The sequence below is a fragment of the Salvelinus namaycush genome, chromosome 29, assembly GCF_016432855.1.
Source record: "Salvelinus namaycush isolate Seneca chromosome 29, SaNama_1.0, whole genome shotgun sequence".
Taxonomy (NCBI): domain Eukaryota; kingdom Metazoa; phylum Chordata; class Actinopteri; order Salmoniformes; family Salmonidae; genus Salvelinus; species Salvelinus namaycush.
The window spans coordinates 23,507,345-23,530,245 of NC_052335.1; the positions used below are offsets into that span (position 1 = coordinate 23,507,345).

The 22,901-nt window shown below is 42.7% G+C and overlaps 1 protein-coding gene across 1 annotated transcript in view; it reads right to left on the reverse strand.

The window, feature by feature from the left end:
* Positions 1-22,901, reverse strand: part of LOC120024611 (cyclin-dependent kinase 19-like) — a 59,705-nt gene that overhangs the window by 30,312 nt on the left and 6,492 nt on the right. The window contains exon 2 of the mRNA XM_038968906.1: positions 19,723-19,798. Coding sequence (XP_038824834.1) covers positions 19,723-19,798 — 76 coding nt within the window. The remainder of the gene's footprint in view (positions 1-19,722; positions 19,799-22,901) is intronic.

The window sequence follows — 22,901 nt, forward strand, 5'->3', positions numbered from 1 at the left end:
TTCCTTTATTAACTTCTTATGAAACAAAATTCCATTTATAAACTGGGTGGTTAGAGCCCTGAATGCTGATTGGTTGACACACATGGTATATCAGACTGTATACCACGGGTATGACAAAACATCTAACTACATTGGTAACCAGTTTATAATAGCAATAAGGGCTTTGTGGTTTGTGGTGTTGCGGAATGCCTGGATACAGCCCTTATCCGCGGTATATTGGCCATATACCACACCTCCCCGGGCGTTATTGCTTAATTATACAACTGTCTTCCTTATCTATTTACAGTACTAAGGATCTTCCCCTGCATGGACACACTGCATGGACACTAACCTAAAGCATATGTCATGACAGGCCTGATGGAAACAAAACATTTTTCGGTAAACTTTCCAAATGTCGACAAAACTAAATACATTAGACAAGGTGGGCTCTTTTGTGACGGTAAAATGAATTATGCAAAAAATGTCGGTTTAAATAATAACCATCATATCGAAGTAAACTTTGAGTCACTAGATGACATGTTGTGTGGTCCTCCCACTACGACTAATCGGGAAAGTATGCCGTTTATTAGGTTACAGCTTAAATCAATTATAATTAACTCAAAAGGGTGGTGAAAGTGCATGGTGATGAGCTTGATGCTCCTTTCCAATAAATATCGAGGGTCTTATTCTGGTGACATGATAATCGATGCTTGGCTGCTGTTTGACAAATAAAAATGAACAAATGAATTAAGTCTGGGAACTTGCTCGGCAGACAGCGCTGTTGGCTGAAGGGCACGTGCCAATACCAGAGAGTGCACACTCGCAATATAATGCATTTTTTTGGTGAGAAAACCATCAGCAGAGTTGAAAATGCGATGGAAACTCATTTAAGTTGTATTTTTTATTCGATACATGGGTATTTAAACACAAAAGGTATTTTATGTTCACTACATCATCGCGCACAGCCCTTTATCTGCAACAAGTCAATTTAATGGTAGCACATCTCTGGTGGGAAAATGTGCATATTGTTCTTATGCGGATTTTAGAATATTCACATGAAAATTTGGATGGAAACCTAGCTTCTGACTGTCATTTCATCCATGGCAACCAAGTGAGAGTGCCTGCCAACACACTCCCTCTGCAAACACAACTAAAATATGGTAATGTTTACACAGTGATCAGAATGGTCGGAAAGAATAGCTGACATTGGCTGGCTGACAGAGTGAATAGCAGAACTACTCGTAGACTGAGCCCAGGCAGGTCCCAGACTTAATTCATTGGACGACCATAGGATTCACAGAACATTCAGTATCAGGTGTTTCAGTGTACCGAGGCACACGTTTTCCCTGTCCCCTAGTACATGTTTTATTTTACAACATAAAGAAGATGGTTGGGTAACCTCTTCATCTTTCATTAATCACTCACTCAATTCCTTCTTTACCCTCCCTCTTGTTTTCGTGGAAGAAAATAAATGTTGTGCAAATCACTGTTGTCATTGTTTTTGTCTGGAGGACATTTACCCTGGTCCCCTTGATTGTATTTAAACAAAAGCCATTTGGTGATAATAAACTAAAAACAGGACTTGCTTCAAGGGAAACTGCATTTTCAAACATAGTTTCAACCCCTGATGGTCAATCTAAACTAGACCAACAACAATCTAAAACTGGTAGTTTAGATTCTCAAAATAGATTGGGTGAAATGGATGCCAGAATTGCACAATAACAGTCTGTTTGGTGTTTCATTGCCAATACATTGCTCAGATTTTCTGCATGAGTCACAGACAAAATAATAAGCACCGGCAAACCTCAGGCCACACCACAGCGGTAATAGCCCACTTATGGGAAGTAGGCCTATCACCAAACACCAAATAAAAAATAAATAATTTAACCAATTCTGGTATTTTATGTTGATTTGTGCTGATCTTAACTTTTTTGTACATAATGTTTCCGCCATTGGTTCCTATGATCGAAAAGCGTTTATGGACATCAGAACAGTGATCACTAACCTCGAATTTTGATGAAGATTTCTACTTCAACGAGTCAGTGGCGCAGGGCATACTGCTCAACCCGGACCAGGCCCTAATCCCTGACACTTGGAACATAAAGAGACGACAATATAGAGGCTGAAGTGTGGGCACCCTGATGAAACTGAAACGGCAAATAAATAAACCGCCTCTACCCTCTGTTCTATTGACGAATGTACAAACACTGGAGAACAAACTGGACAAGCTCTGTTCGAGACTATCCTATCAACGGGATCTGAAGAACTGTAATATCCTGTTTCTCGAAAACTTGGCTGAACATGGACATTGATAATATACATCTACAGTTGAAGTCGGAAGTTTACATACACTTAGGTTGGAATCATTAAAACTCGTTTTTCAACCACTCCACAAATGTCTTGTTAACAAACTATAGTTTTGGCAAGTCGGTTAGGACATCTACTTTGTGCATGACACAAGTAATTTTTCAACAATTGTTTACAGACAGATTATTTCACTTATAATTGTCACGCCCTGGCCTTAGTTATCTTTGTTTTCTTTATTATTTTAGTTAGGTCAGGGTGTGACATGGGGGATGTATGTGTTTTGTATTGTCTAGGGGTTTTGTATGTTTATGGGGCCGTGTCTAGTCTAGGTGTATGTATGTCTATGGTTGCCTAGATTGGTTCTCAATTAGAGACAGCTGTCTATCGTTGTCTCTGATTGGGAACCATATTTAGGCAGCCATATTCATTAGGTAGTTCGTGGGTGATTGTCTATATGTAAGTTGCCTGTGTCTGCACTTATTGTAATTATAGCTTCACGTTCGTTTGTTGTTTTTGTATAGTTTGTTTAAGTGTTCTTCGTCTTCGTTATAATAAATAGAAGATGTATTGTTATCACGCTGCGCCTTGGTCCTCCTCTCTTCAATGTTACGACGAACGTGACAATAATTCACTGTATCACAATTCCAGTGGGTCAGAAGTTTACATACACTAAGTTGACTGTGCTTTTAAACAGCTTGGAAAATTCCAGAAAATTATGTCATGGCTTTAGAAGCTTCTGATAGGCTAATTGACATCATTTGAGTCAATTGGAGGTGTACCTGTGGATGTACTTCAAGGTCTACCTTCAAACTCAGTGCCTCTTTGCTTGACATCATGGGAAAATCAAAAGAAATCAGCCAATACCTCAGAAAAACAATTGCAGACCTCCACAAGTCTGGTCCATCCTTGAGAGCCATTTCCAAATGCCTGACGGTACCACGTTCATCTGTACAAACAACAGTACGCAAGTATTAACACCATGGGACCACACAGCCGCCATACCGCTCAGGAAGGAGACGCGTTCTGTCTCCTAGAGATGAACGTACCTTGGTGCGAACAGTGCAAATCAATCCCAGAACAGCAGCAAAGGACATTGTGAAGATGCTGGAGGAAACAGGTACAAAAGTATCTATATCCACAGTAAAATGAGTCCTATATCGACATAACTTGAAAGGCCGCTCAGCAAGGAAGAAGCCACTGCTCCAAAACCGCCATAAAATGCCAGACTACGGTTTGTAACTGCACATGGGGACAAAGATCGTACTTTTTGGAAAAATGCCCTCTGGTCTGATGAAACAAAAACAGAACTGTTTGGCCATAATGACCATCGTTATGTTTGGAGGAAAAAGGGGGAGGCTTGCAAGCCGAAAAACACCATCCCAACCGTGAAGCATTGGGGTGGCAGCATCATGATGTGGGGGTGCATTGCTGCACGAGGGATGGGTGCACTTCACAAAATAGATGGCATCGTGAGGAGGGGAAATTATGTGGATATATTGAAGCAACATCTCAAGACATCAGTCAGGAAGTTAAAGCTTGGTCGCAAATGGGTCTTCCAAATGCACAATGACCCCAAGCATACTTCCAAAGTTGTCGCAAAATGGCTTAAGAACAACAAAGACAAGGTATTGGAGTGCCCATCACAAAGCCCTGACCTCAATCCCATAGAAAATTTGTGGGCAGAACTGAAAAAGCATGTGCGAGCCAGGAGGCCTACAAACCTGACTCAGTTACATGAGCTCTGTCAGGAGGAAGGGACAAAATTCACCCAACTTATTGTGAGAAGCTTCTGGAAGACAACCTGAAACTTTTGACTCAAGTTAAACAATTTAAAGGTAATGCTACCAAATACTAATTGAGTGTATGTAAACTTCTGACCCACTGGGAATGTGATGAAAGAAATAAAAACTGAAATAAATCATTCTCTCTACTATTATTCTAGCGTTTCATATCCTTAAAATAAAGTGGGGATCCTAACTGACCTAAAACAGGGCATTTTTACTAGGATTAAATGTCAGGAATTTTGAAGAACTGAGTTTAAATGTATTTGGCTAAGGTGTATGTAAACTTCCGACTTCAACTATAGCTAGTTTTTCTATGCCCCGGCAGGACAGAATGGCAGTGTTAGGTACGCTCAAGGGGGGCAGAGTGTGTCTCTTTGTCAACAACAGCTGGTGTTCAATCAAGTCTCAAGGTTCTGCTCACCTGAGTTAGAATACGTCATGATAAGCTGCAGACCATACTATTACCAAGAGAGTTTCATCTATATTTTCCATAGTCATCTATTTACCACCACAAACCGATGCTGGCACTAAGACCGCACTCAATGATCTGTATAGGGCCATAAGCAAACAACAAAATGCTCATCCAGAGGCAGCGCTCCTAGTTGCCGGTGAATTTAATGCAGGATAACTGAATTTGTTTTACCTTCTACCAGCATGTCACCTGTGGAACTAGATGCGAAAAAACTTTAGATCAGCTTCACTCCACACACAGAGACGCATACAAAGTGCTCCCTCGCCCTCCATTTGGCTAATCTGACCTTAACTCTATCCTCTTGATTCCTGCTTACAAGGAAAAACTCAGGAAGTACCAGTGACCTTCTTATTACGGAAGTGGTCTGATGAAGCGGTGCTAAGCTACAAGACTGTTTCACTAACACAGACTGGAATATGTTCCGGGACATTGATGGCATTGAGGAATTTACCACATCAGTCAGTCACGGCTTCATTAATAAGTGCATCGGCAACGTCATCCCAACAGCGACCGTATGTACAGTACATATCCCAACAAGAAGCCATGGATAACAGGCAACATCCACACTGAGCAAAAAAGGCTAGAGCTGCAGCATTCAAGGAATTGGACACTAACCCGGACGCTTATGAGAAATCCCACTATGTCCTCCGATGAAACATCAAACAGGCAAAGCATCAATACAGGACTAAGATTGAATCCTCGTCGGATGTGGCAGGGCTTGCAAAGGATCACAGATTACAAAGGAAAACCCAGCCGCGAGCTGCCCAGAGACACGAGCCTACCAGATGAGCTAAATACCTTCTATGCTCGCTTCGAGGCAAGCAACACTGGACCATGCGTGAGAGCACCACCTGATGTGAGTAAAACAGCCTACACTCTTTGGGAAGGCTTTCCACTAGATGTTGAAACATTGCTCCGGGGACTTGCTTCCATTCAGCCACAAGAGCATTAGTGATGTCAGGGACTGATGTTGGGCGATTAGGCCTCGCTCGCAGTCTGCGTTCCAATTCATCCCAAAACTGTTTGATGGAGTCGAGGTCAGGGCTCTGTGCAGGCCTGTCAAGTTCTTCCACACCGATCACGAAAACCATTTCTGTATGGACCTCGCTTTGTGCACGGAAAAGGGCCTTCCCCAAACTGTTGCCACAACGTTGTACGCACAGAATCGTCTATAGAATGTCATTGTATGCTGTATCATTAAGATTTCCCTTGACTGGAACTAAGGGGCCTAGCCCAAACCATGAAAAACAGCCCCAGACCATTATTCCTCCTCCATCAAACTTTACAGTTGGCACTATACATTGGGGCAAGTAGCGTTCTTCTGGCATCCACCAAACCCAGATTCGTCCGTCGGACTGCCAGATGGTGAAGCGTGATTCATCACTCCAGAGAACGTGTTTCCACTGCTCCAGAGTCCAATGGCAGCGAGCTTTACACCACTCCAGCAGACGCTTGGCATTGTGCATGGTGATCTTAGGCTTGTGTGTGGCTGCTCGGCCATGGAAACCCATTTCATGAAGCTCCCGATGAACAGTTTTTACGCTGACGTTGCTTCTAGAGGCAGTTTGGAACTTGGTAGTGAGAGTTGCAACAGAGGACAGACGATTTTTGCAGGCTACGCACTTAAGCACTTGGCAGTACCGTTCTGTGAGCTTGTGTGGCCTATCACTTCGCGGCAGAGCCGTTGTTGCTCCTAGATGTTTCCACTTCACAAAAACAGCACTTACAGTTGACCAGGGCAGAAATTTTACGAACTGACTTTTGGAAAGGTGGCATCCTTCAGGAAGGCCATTCTACTGCCAATGTTTGTCTCTGGAGATTGCATGGTGGTGTGCTCGTTTTATACACCTGTCAGCAATGGGTGTGGCTGAAATAGCGAAATCCACTAATTTGAAGGGGTGTCCACATACTTTTGTATATACAGCGCATTCGGAAAGTATTCAGACCCCTTGAAATTTTCCCCATTTTGTTACGTTACAGCATTATTCTAAAATGGATTAAATTGTTTTTCCCCCCTCATCAATCTACACACCATATACACCCTAAACGCAAAGCGAAAACTGTTTTTTAGAAAGGTTTACACATTTAAAAAAAAAACTGAAATATCAATATACATAAGAATTCAGACCCTTTACTCAGTACTTTGTTGAAGCACTTTGGCAGTGATTACAGCATCAAGTGTTATTGGGTATAACAACACTACAAGCTTGGCACACCTGTATTTGGGGAGTTTCTCTCATTCTTCTCTGCAGATCCTCTCAAGCTCTGTCAGGTTGGATGGGGAGCGTCACTGCACAGCTATTTTAAGGTCTCTCCAGAGATGTTTGATCGGGTTCAAGTTCGAGCTCAGGCTGGGCCACTCAAGGACATTCAGAGACTTGTCCCGAAGCCACTCCTGCGTTGTCTTGGCTGTGTGCTTAGTGTTGTTGTCCTGTTGGAAGGTGAACCTTCGCCCCAGTCTGAGGTCCTGGTTTTCATCAATGATCTCTCTGTACTTTGCTCAGTTCATCTTTCCCTCAATCCTGTCTCCCAGTCCCTGCCGCTGAAAAACATCCCCACAGGATGATGCTGCCACCACCATGCTCCACCGTAGGGATGGTGCCAGGTTTCCTCCAGATGTGACGCTTGGCATTCAGGCCAAAGAGTTCAATCTTGATTTCATTAGACCAGATAATCTTGTTTCTCATGGTCTGAGAGTCTTAAGGTGCCTTTTGGCAAACTCCAAGCGGGCTGTCATGTGCCTTTTACCGAGGAGTGTCTTCCATCTGGCCACTACCATAAAAGCCTGATTGGTGGAGTGCTGCAGAGATGTTTGTCCTTCTGGAAGGTTCTCCCATCTCCACAGAGGAACTCTGGAGCTCTGTCAGAGTGACCACCGGAGTTCTTGGTCACCTCCCTGACCAAGGCCCTTCTCCCCCGATTGCTCAGTTTGGTCTGGGCGGCCAGCTCTAGGAAGAGTCTTGGTTGTTTCAAACTTCTTCCATTTAAGAATGATGGAGGCCACTGTGTTCTTGGGGACCTTCAATGCTGCAGAATTTTTTTTGTACCCTTCCCCAGATCTGTACCTCAACACAATCCTGTCTCGGAGCTCTACGGACAATTACTTCGAACTCATGGCTTGGTTTTTGCTCTGACCATGCACTGTCAACTGTGGGATCTTATGTAGACAGGTTTGTGCCTTTCCAAATCATGTCCAATCAATTGAATGTACCACAGGTGGACTCCAATAAAGTTATAGAAACATCTTAAGGATGATCAATGGAAACAGGATGCACCTGAGCGCAATTTCGAGTCTCATAGCAAAGGGTCTGAATACTTATGTAAATAAGGTATTTCATTAAGTTTTGGATTTTTAATAAATTAGCAGAAATGTCAACAAAAAAAAAATTGCTTTGTCATTATGAGTATTGTGTGTAGATTGATGAGGGACAAAAATATTTGTATCAAATTTTAGAATAATGCTGTAAAGTAACAATATGTGGAAAAAGGGAAGAGGTCGGAATACTTTCCAAATGCACTGTATAGTGTATCATGGTCCAAAACACACCCACACAGTTGTGTAGCGGGCACGACAGCACCTCTTCCCCCTCAGGAGGCTGAAAAGATTTGGCACGGGTCCTCATATCCTCAAAAAGATATACAGCTGCACCATTGAGAGCATCTTGACTGGCTGCATGCCATGGTATGGCAGCTGCTTGGAATCCGACCGCAAGGCGCTACAGAGGGTAGTGGGTACGGCCCAGTACATCACTGGGGCCGAGCTCCCTGCCATGCAGGACCTCTATACCAGAAGGTGTCATAGGAAGGCCCTAAAAATTGTCAAAGACTCCTGCCACCCAAGTCATAGACTGTTGTCTCTGCTACTGCACGGCAAGCAGTACCGATGCATGAAGTCTGGAACCAACAGGACCCTGAATAGCTTCTATCCCCAAGCCATAAGACTGCTAAATAGTTTGTTAAATAGTTAACCAAATAGCTACCCGGACTATCTGCATTGACCCTTTTTGCACTAACCTTTTTGACCTTTTTGACACACGCTGCTGCTATGGTTTACTATCTGTCACTTTATTCCTATTTATATGTACAGTGCTTCCAGAAAGTATTCACACCCCTTGACTTTTTCCACATTTTGTTGTGTTACATCCTGAAATTAAAATGGATTAAATTGAGATGTTTTGTTACTGGCCTACACACAATACCCCATGTTAAAATTGAAAGGGCTTGAGTCAATAAGTACATCACCTTTGTTATAGCATTTGCTTAACAAGTCACATAACAAGTTGCATGAACTCACTCTGTGTGCAATAATAGAGTTTACCATGATTTTTGAATGACTACCTCATCTCTGTACTCCACACATACACTTATCTGTAAGGTCCCTCAGTCGAGCCGTGAATTTCAAACACATATTCAACCACAAAGACCAGAGAGGTTTTCCAATGCCTCGCAAAGAAGGGCACCTATTGGTAGATGGGTAAAAAAAGAAGGAAAAAAAGCAGACATTGAATATCCCTTTGAGCATGGCAAAGTTATTATTTAGGCTTTGGATGGTGTATCACTACAGTCACTACAAAGATACAGACGTCCTTCCTAACTCAGTTGCCAGAGAGGAAGGAACCCGTTCAGAGATTTCATCATGAGGCCAATGGTGACTTTAAAACAGTTTAATGGCTGTGACAGGAGAAACCTGAGGATGGATCAACAACATTGTAGTTAATACACAATATTAACCTAATTGACAGAGTGAAAACATGGTAAGCCTGTACAGAATAAAAATATTCCAAAACATGCATCCTGTTTGCAACAATGCACTAAAGTAATACTGTAAAAATGTGGCAAAGTAATTCACTTCTTGTCCTGAATACAAAGTGTTATGTTTGGGGCAAATCCAATACAACACATTACTGAGTACCCCACTCCATATTTTCAAGTATAGTGGTGGTTGCATGTGTGTATGCTTGTAATCGTTAAGGACTGGGGAGTTTTAAGTATAAAAAAAACAGATTGGAGCTAAGCACAGGCAAAATCCTAGAGGAAAACCTGGTTCAGTCTGCTTTCCACCAGACACTGGGAGATGAATCCACCGTTCAGCAGGACAATAACCTAAAACACAAGGGCAAACCTACCCTGGAGTTGTTACCAAGAAGACAGTGAATGTTCCTGAGTTGCCGAGTTACAGTTTTGACTTAAATCTACTTGAAAATCTATGGCAATACCTGAAAAGAGCTTGAATAATTTTGAAAATAATCAGGGCAAACATTGCACAATCCAGGTGTGGAAAGCTCTTAGGGACTAAGGCAGAAAGACTCACTGCTGTAATCGTTGCTAAAAATGATTCTAACAAGTATTGACACAGGGCGTTGAATGTTTATGTAATGAAGATATATTAGTGTTTTTTTTCATAAATCTTTTACAAATGTTTTTCTTCCACTTTGATATTAGTGTATTTTGTATCAATCGTTAACAAAAAATTACAATTAAATCCATTTGATCCCACTTTGTATCACAATTTTTGAGGGAAAAAGTCAAGGGGCGTGAATATTTTCTGAAGGCACTGTACATATCTACCTCAGTTACCTCGTACCCCTGCACATGGACTCGGTACTGATACCCCTTGTATATAACCAAGTTATAGTTACTCATTGTGTTTCTATTATTACTTTTATTATTACGTGTTTTACTTTTCTAATATTTCTCTATTTTCTATCTCTCTTTATTGTTGGGAAGGGCACGTAACTAAGCATTTCACTGTTAGTCCACACCAGTTGTTTACGAAGCATTTGATGAATATAATTTGATTTGATTTGATTTGACTAGGCCTTAGGGTTGCAAAATTTTGCGAACTTTCGATAAATTCCTTGGTTTTCCAGAAATCCTGGTTGGAGGATTCCGAACGTCCTGCTTATTCCTTCCTGATAACGAGAATCTTCCAACACTGACTGAGTTTGAGAGAGAACAGAGAATGACACATCTAAAGATATGTTTAATATAATGCTACTACTGTATCTAGTAAAAGTTGTGAGCGAAAAAGGCCTGAGTACTCACTGAGAAACCCCATCAACTACATAGACAAAGGTCCCATATGGCTCAATTGGTAGAGCATGGCGCTTGCAATGCCAGGGTTGTGGGTTCGATTCCCTCGGGGGACCAGTATGGATAATGTATGCACTCACTACTGTAAGCCACTCTGGATAAGATAAATTACTCAAATGCAAAAATTATAAACTCACTGACTGACCTGAGTGAAAGTGAGCATTTGTTCTTTAGGAAGGCTGTGAGCCACTCTGAGGCCTTCATTTAGTACATGCCTCCACAGGTCAGTATACTTTCGGAGGACTTTTATCTAAACATGGTCTGCTTTGTCACAGTGGTTTAAGGGGTGAGCGAGGTTGAACTTGAATCCTCCCTGACTGGTCTAGAATACATTACGCAACCAGCAGCTTTAAGCTCTCATTCAACAACCAGCTCAATGGCAGTGCACAGTGCAATGGTGACATGTGGATCCTTTGATCCAGATGACTTGCAGGACCCTGCCTAATTCAATACAATGAATATGCATGTAATCTGGTTTCATGTCAGACACATTACCCCAAAACGACTACAGGTGAGGAAACATTACCCAACACATTATGTAAAAGTCTGAATAAATTAATTCAAAAGATTGATCAATTTCAAAAAGGTACAGTACATTCAGTTCTTAAACTATTTTGCACGTAATGATTTTTCCACAACTTCTGAAGGGACATACCAACACGGAATAAGTAAAAAAGATCCTCAAGCCATTTGAATGCACAAAACCAATAACACATGGCAACAAATCCTCCCTCAAGTCAGTCGTGAATGTGGCAAGCCAAACGTTAAACTCTAGCACAGTTAGAGTTTATGGGGGACCGGGGGGTTGTTGGTGACACAAAGAGTCTATTGTTCTGTTTAAGCGAAGCTGGTCTGAGAGACTTTGAGCAAAATCCATTTCTTGTGGCTCTTAACTTCAGCTGGCGACCCTCAAGGTGTTTTGGTCTGATGATGAGAGCCTCCTGTTGCACTGCTCACATCCGGCTTCACCTGTATTCCACATCTGAGCTCTGGACCCCCTGACTGACGCCTTGCCTTGACAGCTGTTCCCTTCCCTGGCCTTTCGGGGCTAGGGTCCACCTTCTGGGGTTCCCTCACCTGACTAGACACATCTGGATGCATTCTTTGAGAACATGAATGTTATCATGTGCTATTATCAGCTTCCAGGGGTAGGAGACATAGTGTGAGATCAGATAGTAGAATAACATAATGGAAACTCAACTCCATCCAGCTATATGTCTACGGAGTTGAGTTGAGCCGAGTGTACCGCCATAAAGTTGGCGACTTCAAACTTGCACTACCACTCAATACTTCTATAAATATCCATTATTTAGCGCTTACTGTGTACCTGTATTTGTCCTGATTTTTATAGAGCAGCGGTATTCAACCATGGGTCTGTGGCCACCTAGGGGTCCGTGGAGGTACAGCAGGGGGTCCACGAAAATATATTATCAAAAGTGTATTATTATTATATATATTTTTTTATCAAATCAAATTCAATTTGTCACATGCTTTGTAAACAAGTCTAGACTAACAGTGAAAAATGCTTACTTACGGGTCCTTTTCCAACAATGCCGAGTTAAAGATAAAGTTTAAAAAAATATATAGAAATAGTGACACGAGGAATAAATACACAGTAAATAACAATAACGAGTAACAAATAACATGGCTATACACAGGTAGTACCAGTACCAAGTCAATGTGCAGGGGTACGAGGTGATTAAGGTAGCTATGTACACTGAACAAAAATATAAACGCAACATGCCACAATTTCAAATATTTGACTGAGTTACAGTTCATATAAGGAAATCAGTCATTTGAAATTAATTAATTAGGCCCTAATCTATGGATTTCATATGACTGGGAATATAGAGATGCATCTGTTGGTCGCAGATTCCTTTAAAAAAAAGTAGGGGCATGGATCAGAAAACCAGTCAGTTTCTGGTGTGACCACCATTTGGCTCATACAGCGTGACACATCTCCTTCCCATAGAGTTGATCAGGCTCTTGATTGTGGCCTGTGGAATGTTGTCCCACTCCTCTTCAATGGCTGTGCGAAGTTGATGGATATTGGCAGTAACTGGAACATGCTGTCGTACACGTTGATCCAGGGCATCCCAAACATGCTCAATGGGTGACATGTCTGGTGAGTATGCCGGCCATGGAAGAACTTGGACAGTTTCAGGAATTGTGTACAGATCCTTGTGACATGGGCCTGTGCATTATCATGCTGAAACATGAGGTGATGGCGGCGTATGAATAGGACAACAATGGGCATCAGGATCTCATCACGGTATCTCTGTACATTCCAATTGCCATCGATAAAATGCAATTGTGTTCGTTGTCCATAGCTTATGCGTGCCCATGCCATAACCCCACCGCCACCATGGGGCACTCGGTTCACAACGTTGACATCAGCAAACCGCTCGCCCACACGACGCCACATACACTGTCTGCCATCTGCCCGGTACAGTTGACACCTGGATTCATCCGTGACGAGCACACCTCTCCAGCGTGCCAGTGGCCATCAAAGGTGAGCATTTGCCCAATGAAGTCGGTTACGATGTTGAGCTGCAGTCAGGTCAAGACCCTGGTGAGGATGACGAGCATGCAGATGAGCTTCCCTGAGAAGGTCCGGAGCCTCCAGCGACGGTCTCCAGTCCGGAGCCTCCAGCGACGGCCTCCAGTCCGGAGTCTCCAGCGACGGTCCCCAGTCCGGAGATTCCAGCGACGGTCTCCAGTCCGGAGCCTTCAGCGACGGTCTCCAGTCCGGAGCCTCCAGCGACGGTCTCCAGTCCGGAGCCTCCAGCGACGGTCCCCAGTCCGAAGCCGCCAGCGACGGTCCCCAGTCCGGGGTCCGCAACGAGGGTGCCCAGTCCAGGGGCCGCAACGAGGGTGCACAGTCCGGGGCCCGCAACGAGGGTCCCCAGTCCGGGGTCGGCGACGAGGGTCCCCGCACCAGAGATGCCACCAAAGTGGGGTGAGCCAGTGGTGGAGCGGGGTCTGCGTCCCGCACCTGAGCCGCCACCGCGGATAGATAACCACCCAGACCCTCCCCTATAGGTTCAGGTTTTGCGGCCAGAGTCCGCACCTTTGGGGGGGGGGGTACTGTCACGCCCTGACCTTAGAGAGCCTTTTTATGTCTCTATTTGGTTTGGTCAGGGTGTGATTTGGGGTGGGCATTCTATGTTTTTGTTTTCTATGATTTTGTATTTCTATGTTTTGGCCGGGTATGGTTCTCAATCAGGGACAGCTGTCTATCGTTGTCTCTGATTGGGAACCATACTTAGGTAGCCCTTTTCCCTCCTTTCAGTGTGGGAAGTTAACTTTGTCTGTGGCACATAGCCCTTAAGCTTCACGGTTGTTTTGTATTGTTTATTGTTTTTGTTGGCGTCATTCAAATAAAAGTAATGTACGCTGACCACGCTGCACCTTGGTCCACTTCCTTTGACGGCTGTGACATTCTGACAGTTTGTGCAGAAATTCTTCGGTTATGCGATCGCGCAGGTGAAGAAGCCGGATGTGGAGGTCCTGGGCTGGCGAGGTTACATGTGCTCTGCGGTTGTGAGGCCAGTTGGACGTACTGACAAGTTCTCTGAAATGATGTTGTATGCAGCTTATGGTAGAAATGAACATTAAATTATCTGGCAACCGCTCTGGTGGACATTCTTGCAGTCAGCACGCTCCCTCAAAACTTGAGACATCTGTGGCCTTGTGTTGTGTGACAAAACTGCACATTTTAGAGTGGCCTTTTATTGTCCCCAGCACAAGGTGCACTTTTGGAATGACCATCCTGTTTAATCAGCTTCTTGATATGCCACACCTGTCAGGTGGATTATCTTGGCAAAGGAGAAATGCTCACTAACAGGGATGTAAACAAATTTGTGCACAAAATTTGACAGAAATAAGCTTTTTTTGCATATGTAAAATTATTTCAGCTCATGAAACATGGGAACAACACTTTACATGTTGCGTTTATATTTTTGTTCAGTGCACATATACAGTGCCTTGAGGAAGTATTCACACCCCTTGACTTTTTCCATATTTTATTGTGTTACAGCCTGAATTTAAAATTGATTAAATGTATATTTCTTGTCACTGGCCTACACACCAAAAAAAGTCAAGGGGTGTGAATCCTTTCTGAAGGCACTGTAGGTATGGGTAAAGTAACTAGGCAACAGGATAGATAATAGACAGTAGCTGCAGCGTATGTAGTGAGTGTGAAAGTGTGTGTGTGAGAGAGTGTGTGCGTGTCCTCCGTATACATGTGTGTGCATGTTGTGTGTGTGGTCGTATGTAATGTTTGTGTGTGTGTGTGTGTATACAGTAAATGTGTGTGTTGGGGTGTCAGTGTAAGTTTGTGTGTGTGGGGGTAGAATCCAGTGTGTGTGCATAGAGTCAATGCAAGAGAGTTAGTGCAAAAGGGTCAATGTAGGTAGTCTGGGTAGCCATTTGATATCGAGCAGTCTTGTCTAGCAGTCTTATGGCTTGTGGGTAGAAGCTATTCAAGGTCCTGTTGGTTCCAGGCTTGGTGCACTGGTCTTGCTTCCCGTGCGGCAGCAGAGAGAGCAGTCTATGGCTTGGGTGGCTGGAGTCTTTGAATTTGGACCTTTCTCTGACACTGCCTGATATATAGGTCCTGGATGGCAGGGAGCTCGGCCCCAATGATGTACTGGGCCGTATTCACCACCCTCTGTAGCGCGTTGCAGTCAGGTGCCTTGAAGTTGACGTACCAAGCAGCGATGCAGCCAGTCAAGATGCTCTCAATGGTGAAGCTGTAGAACTTTTTGAGGATCTGAGGGTCCATGCCAAATCTTTCCAGCCTCCTAAGGGGGAAGAGGTGCTGTCGTGCCCTCTTCACAACTGTGTGGGTGTGTGTGGACCATGTTCATTTCTCAACTCAACTATGTAGACATGGTAATTACTTAGTAATTCCACCAATGTACTTGAAGCTCTCGACCCACTCCACTACAGCCCCATCGATGTGGATGGGGGCGTGCTCGCCCCTCTGTTTCCTGTAGTCCACGATCAGTTCCTTTGTCTTGCTGACATTGAGGGAGCGGTTGTTGTCCTGGCACCACACGGCCAGGTCTCTGACCTCCTCCCTATAGGCTGTCTCATCGTTGAGGGAGAGGTTGTTGTCCTGGCACCACACGGCCAGGTCTCTGACCTCCTCCCTATAGGCTGTCTCATCGTTGAGGGAGAGGTTGTTGTCCTGGCACCACACGGCCAGGTCTCTGACCTCCTCCCTATAAGCTGTCTCATCGTTGTTGGTGATCCGGCCTACCAGCGTCGTATCGTCAGCAAACTTGATGATGGTGTTGGAGTCGTGCACGGCCACGCAGTCATGGGTGAACAGGGAGTACAGGAGTGGACTAAGCAAACACCCCTGAGGGGCCCCTGTGTTGATGGTTAGCGTGGCAGATGTGTTGTTGCCTACCCTCACCGCCTGCGGGCGGCCCGTCAGGAAGTCCAGGATCCAGTTGTAGAGAGAGTTGTTCAGTCCAAGGGTCCTGAGCTTGGAGGGGACTATAGTATTGAATGTGAGCTGTAGTCCATGAACAGTATTCTTACATATATATTCCTTTTGTTCAGGTGAAAATGTCAACAAAAACATATGTATATATCGCTATCAACAACAGAATAAACACATTATGAACTACATACCTACAGTAGAAAAGAAGATATCTTCTTTCTAATGATGTGAACTTCATTTCTCAACTCCTAATTGTGAGCAAATTACACTCATTGGAGCCAATTACACTCACTGGAATATCTGACATAGGCTTTGAAAAAGCACCGGCGAATAGGCTAGCAGTGTGGCAAGTGCCGCTGGCTGCTGATAAGATGTCTTGACTTGGACATACATCTTTGCCAACACATGGCTAACCTTTGTTTAACCAGCTAAACAGCTGCTCTTAGTGAAAATGTGTTTGGAGTTACCTTTCTAGCTAATAGTGTCGAACATGTTATGTTAGACACTCGTCTCAACTCAACTCCGTAGAGATCTATTGACGGAGTTGAGTTTGCACAGCTACCTGAAAACACTTGTTTTCTGATACAGAGCCATAGCTACCTGAAAACACTTGTTTTCTGATACAGAGCCACTGCTTTCCTCCATTCCCATCTGGCTGAGGGCATCCACGGGGTCTGGGTCAATCCCATGGCAATGCCAAAAAGAAAAGGTAAGCAATTTAAATTCCTGAATTGACCTGTGGGCAATTTTACAGCACCGTGTTAAAAGCATCAACAGCATTACAAGTTATGAAAGTCATGAGTCACCTTTCCATGAGGGGAAGCCAGCCAGTGGTGACACAGGGCTGACTAATCCAACAGTTTATAGTACAATGAATAAGAATCAGAGATCACATAAAGGAATAATTGTCCGTGGGGTCAGAACTCTGTGCTCTCTGACAGTTCAGTCTGCTGTAGCACAAACTAGAAGACAGCGCCAGGAGAGAGAGAACAGCAGAGCAGTAACCGAGTCGGTTACACATGATCATAGCACAGGATGATTGAATCCACTGTGAAGAGAGACAGGGATAGGTGTGTTGTGGAAACAGAACAGACTAGACACGCAAGCTAGACGACCAATACTGGGTCAGATCACCAACTAAACACCCATATTTACTTTCTGTAGACAGGGCCAGATGGACCTATTCCAGTCATTCAGTCCATTTCTGCAGTACTGTGCAGTCGGAGCTGAGGCAGCGGTTTGTAACCAACACACACCCGCACCTCTGTTCAAATTAAGACTCCTTATTTACCTTACCTCCAAATGGAGATGAAATGAACTATTCTGTTGACAGTCTATAGAGCACTAATAATGTGTCCCCCCCCCCGCCCTACCAATAACCATTTATTCTTTAAGATTAGTCAGCCAAACAATAATACACACATTCTATCTACTTTCACAGTGGGTAGTCAATCATCATCCACTGAGTAAGTTTGGCTGTATTGTAGGTAGAAACACAGCAGGTTTGTAACCACAACAACTAGTGTACCACAATACAACATTCTGACAATGTGTGAATCATATAGCACATTCCCAGAGAAGTTGGTAGGTGGAAAACTGACGTACATACTGTAACATTAAATAACCCAGTCAGCTCACCTGTCACAAGGACCACATTCTGACGATCTGCTGTTCCTCACAGAGAACTAGATGAATGACACACAGATATGGCTTCAGATGACACTCACCTCTCAGCACAAATAGCCTAATAACACTCTCCTACAGTATTATGTGTTAGCAATAATCCCCATGTACACTTAAAGAGTATCTGCCTTCCTGTTTTTAGATAAGGCTACACTAGCGCTGAAAGTAAACCAACGCAGTATGTGTTCTTGGACTGCTTATTGCTTAACCCTTTACACTCGTACCTATATACGGGTTGAAAATGGCAGATTTGGCCACTGATAAAAGCCTAAATTGGAACGTAGTGACTGTACAGTAACATGCTATACATGACACCAGAGCTCAAGCCCTGCACTTCACAGCGCTATATAGGTTTTTTGTTGTTTGAGTGAGGGAAATGCTTTAATTTAAGAGGAAACAATGTATTTTGATAGATGAGATGTTGAGGATTATAATAAATATGCTTTGATGTCATACAAGCAAGCCAGACATCCTTGAATCCAAATGTGTACTTCAAATCATAAAAGTCATGTCATATACAGTGTCAACGTTTATGATCACTAGGTTTGATGTACAGTTACAAGATGACATGTCGTCATACTGGGTTGTTCTGAACAGAATGAGCCTGTTTGTTTATTGTGAAGACGATTTGCCACAGCGCACACACCTGAATGCACTCATGAGTCCTTTCTATGTGCACCAAAATGATGATCTGTTTCTCTGAATTGCCCTGTGAAAGCCTAACACTGTATGATCGTATTTTATAACTTAGCTAGTCATGTTGGCAACAGAACAAGCTTTCAATGATGCCCACCTGATCCAGATTGTGATTTATAATGGGCTGTTGTTGTTCCAAACAAAATAACTACCCGTGTGCTTGTCCTGGTTCCTCAATGGCACAGCTAGGAGAGCAAAAAAAAGCACCTTATTATTGAAAAGTGCATGAAAACTGCTTAACTGTGCACACTGTGGAGAGGTGTGTGACCACAAGGAGACCAGTTCGTCTTCACTCAAGTTCTTATTTTGTCTTATCTTGCTCCTACTCCACATTTTCCAGGAATAGTCTTATCATGTTACTGAATATATATCCAGAGTATTTTCAGATTTCGTTATCAACAAATGTGGTGAAAAGTACAGTAAATGTAAAATGCACATAAAATCACCAGTGTAATGTTTGGATTCAGTCTTGTGAACTGTTGTGTCCTCAACTTTGGTATTATAATTTCCCCAAAATCTCAAAACTGTGCCCTTTAAATTGATACCATGGTTATGCATATGCTTTTCATATTTCTTATTTAAGAAACATTTCAGTTTAGCCCTATCCATATGGGTCAATTCCCACGAGTGTAAAGGGTTAACACTGGGTTAGGAATAACCTAAAGAGCATGTGAAAAATTAAAAGTGACAGCTGAGTGTAAGCAAAGAGTAGCTGGGTGGATGGCCTATTCACAAGGGAACTTGTTTGTGTGTGTTTATCTATTTGCAGAGAGATCGTATTGGTTAACATATCGAAGGCCTGAACTCTACACAGCAGATATGTGGGAGCCATAAAATGTGCAGACCTTTACTGTTCTCCTACAGTGTGTATCTTGCCAAGCACTGTATCTTGCCAAGTACTGGTATATATCATGTTTACATGGCCATGGTGATGTCTCTATTGCTTATGCCTCCGCCATTAGGAACACTGCACCATGCAGATACAACTCTTGGGCTATTACAATCCTGGAAGCACATCAGTGCAGGATTACACTCTACAGTCAAAGTAGAACAGTTCTTAGAACAGTTCTTAGGTTTCTACTCGTTTATATAGCATCAGCTGAGGCTAGAGCCAAGTGATGGCATGGTGCAGCGACTACACATAAGACCTTATTGTAGGAGACAGAAAGCACAGTAGAAAGGAAAATAGCATTGATAGGAGAAAGGACAAAATAAAGGACAAAACAGCGCCTTTAAGCAGTATCTTAACTTACAGCGATTTCCCTGCAAGCAGACATCGATATTCCAGTGCCTTCAATTTGTTTCAGTGCATATTCCTTCTCATCTTCCCTGCAAAGAAAGAGACATAAGGGGAAAAATCAGCACATCACTTTATTTGTTTGGCAAGTATGTAACAACACCGTAAACTCACGTTCTTGAACAACATAGATTAGTGAAATAGAGTTTCAGGTATTGAAGGTCGCGTGTTTATGAGCAACAGTAAGATAGAACAGGGGATATGAAAATGATGGAGATGGACTGCTCTTGCTTGACGTGTTCTTATGGAACAGTAGAATCCCTGCCATTATCAATATCCTCTGGCTGAAGAAGACAGCTATTCCCTCTCCACAGGCATGCTCTGTTTTTGAGTGCAGCCTCTCTCCAGAGCAAGCATAATTATCTATCCACCCTGCATTTCGCCACCCCCCTCAATGCAAACACATGCTCTGGCTTCATCATAGCCTTCACACCGAGCTGGTCGTTTTTCCTTCTCATAACACACACAGTGCAGAATCAGAATGGATTTTAAATATGATTTTATTTAATAAATGCAGTGTCAGGACAAATCCCAGGGCTTTTTTTCTTGACATTCTGAGGGTATTTATGTGCCCTTGTAAAAATCTGTTGGTGGTGGAAAAAGGCATTGAAGACATGTAGCTGACAATTAAGAAATGTTAGACGTATTGTGGTGTGCACACATACAGCAGCACACTGTGAAGTAGGGAATTATGGATTATCTGAGATAAGCAGTATCCTCCTAGAAAGGGAACTTACCCCAACATTGACTCTCCAGAAAATATTATTGAGCCATTACAAACATGGCCGGTTGTATAGCTTACTTCTTGCAGAAGATTTGTGAAAAGGTAAAAAAAAGAATGAAGACCAAATATGTACAACAAAAGCTGATTTGTTTAATGAGAATCTTTGTCTGTATGTATGTGTGTGTGTGTGTGTGTGTGGTACCTACATCAAACATGACATCACCAACTGGCCTACTTAAGAATGGGTAATGGGCATTCAATAGTGGTGGTTTCAGGCTGGAGGTTTCAGACACTACTATCTCACATCTGATTTTGACTGAGCTTCAACACTGTTTTAATGGATGTTTAGGTCTGTGATAAAACAGCCTTGATTGCTCATGAATATGAATTTACTGTAGCCATCTCCGCCTTCTGATTAATTAAGCAATGGACACAAAAGACAGACAAACAACCACTCTAATTTCTCATGCCCTATAAACATAGCACTTTATTATCATGAACAACACACAACACAGAGGACTGCCAAGTCCAAAAAGTGCTAATGCACAGACAAACACAGGAACACAATGTGAGTTGGAGGGGTAGAGGGGTACAATTGCATTTATTTGTCTTATTTTTTTACCATTTACACCAAACATATTTTTCATAATAAGCTCCACCACACAACGGGGATGGTGCATTACAGCTGTTCTGGGCATTCACATTCGATTAGTGTGCAGAGATTCCTGGAGGAGCTGGCAGGGGTCCAGAGTGGGTAGAGCTGTCGCACAGTCCAAAGGCTGCATATTGGGTTTCTCAACAAGCCTGCATGGCCCCTACACTCATCTGGCCACAAGCCTGATTCATGTTCCCAATCACATATATGAAGATAGAGACACTCCCTGTTCTCTGTTTACAGAGAGAAAGCTTGTCTTCACACCTCATCAAAGTGCTACTTCTGCTATTTATTGCAGACAGTGGGAAAACCTTGCGGAAAAACCAACAAAAACTAAATTGTCTCAATATGTTCCACTGACAGTTCTATACGACAACATTTTTTACATCTACTTGGCCAAACTTTGCATGAAGAATGTTTTATATTCTTAACCAGCAAGGATGGATCATTCTTCATGTCTTATGTGGTGCACATGAAACTAATATTAAAACCTTAGCAGTGCCTTTATGATATTACATGAGATGTGATCACAAAATACAGTGACTGGCTGCTGCTGTGCATTAGTTTTCTTCAACATGCTGTTCAACTAGACTCTCTATGAGGGATTGAAGAGCAAGCATTTGCAACTAAAATGCTAGGCCTACTGCACCACCCCTGAAAGAATGCATCACTGAAAAATCCTCATCAGCAACAACAATGACAACGATGATGCTTGGGCTATGTCTCAGTTTCTAGGCAATTCCATGTAACGGAATTATGCTAAGACTCCGATTTTTCCATTTAAAATGTATGTCAAACAAAAACCAATAAATGCTAAGTTTAACAAACCATACAATTCTATACACAATGACTACTTTTAACAATTTCCAATGAAAATTTGACAAAAACACATTTCCTTGAAGAACAGTGCATATGCAAAGTTTGGTAACAGAATGACGGTTTGTGCTGTAACTGCTGTCATTCTGTTTCCAAACTTTGTATCTGCACTGTACTTCAAGTTAATGTGTTTTTGTCAAATGTTCAGTGGAAATTGTTAAAAGTAGTCATTGTGTATAGAGTTGTATGGTTTGTTAAATTTTAAATAATTGTTTTTTGTTTTGCAAACATTTTAAAGTTTAAAAAAAATCTGTCTCAGAATCATTCTGTTATCGTGGAATTGCCCTTTTCTGAACATTGGCTAGGTCAACAATACATATTGTAGGGCCTTGTTGAGCAGTATGACTATATACAGTGCCTTCGGAAAGTATTCAGACTTTTTCCACATTTTATTACGTTACAGATCTATTCTAAAAAGGATGAAATAAAACAATTCCCTCAGCAATCTACACACAATACCCCATAACGACAACGTGAAAACAGGTTTTTAGAATTTTAGCAAATTTATTAAATACATAAACCAGAAATACCTAATTTACATAAGTATTCAAACCCGAAATTAAGTTCAGGTGCATCCTGTGGTAAATTCAATTGATTGGACATGATTTGGAAAGGCACACACCTGTCTATATAAGGTTCCACAGTTGACTGCATGTCAGAGCAAAAACCAAGCTATGAGTTCGAAGGAATTGTCCGTAGATCTCAGAGACAGGATTGTGTCGAGGGACAGATCTGGGGAAGGGTACCAAAACATTTCGACAACATTGAAGGTCCCCAAGAACACAGTGGCCTCCATCATTCTTAAATGGAAGAAGTTTGGAACAACCAAGACTCTTCCTAGAGCTGGCCGCCCTGCCAAACTGAGCAATCGGGGGAGAAG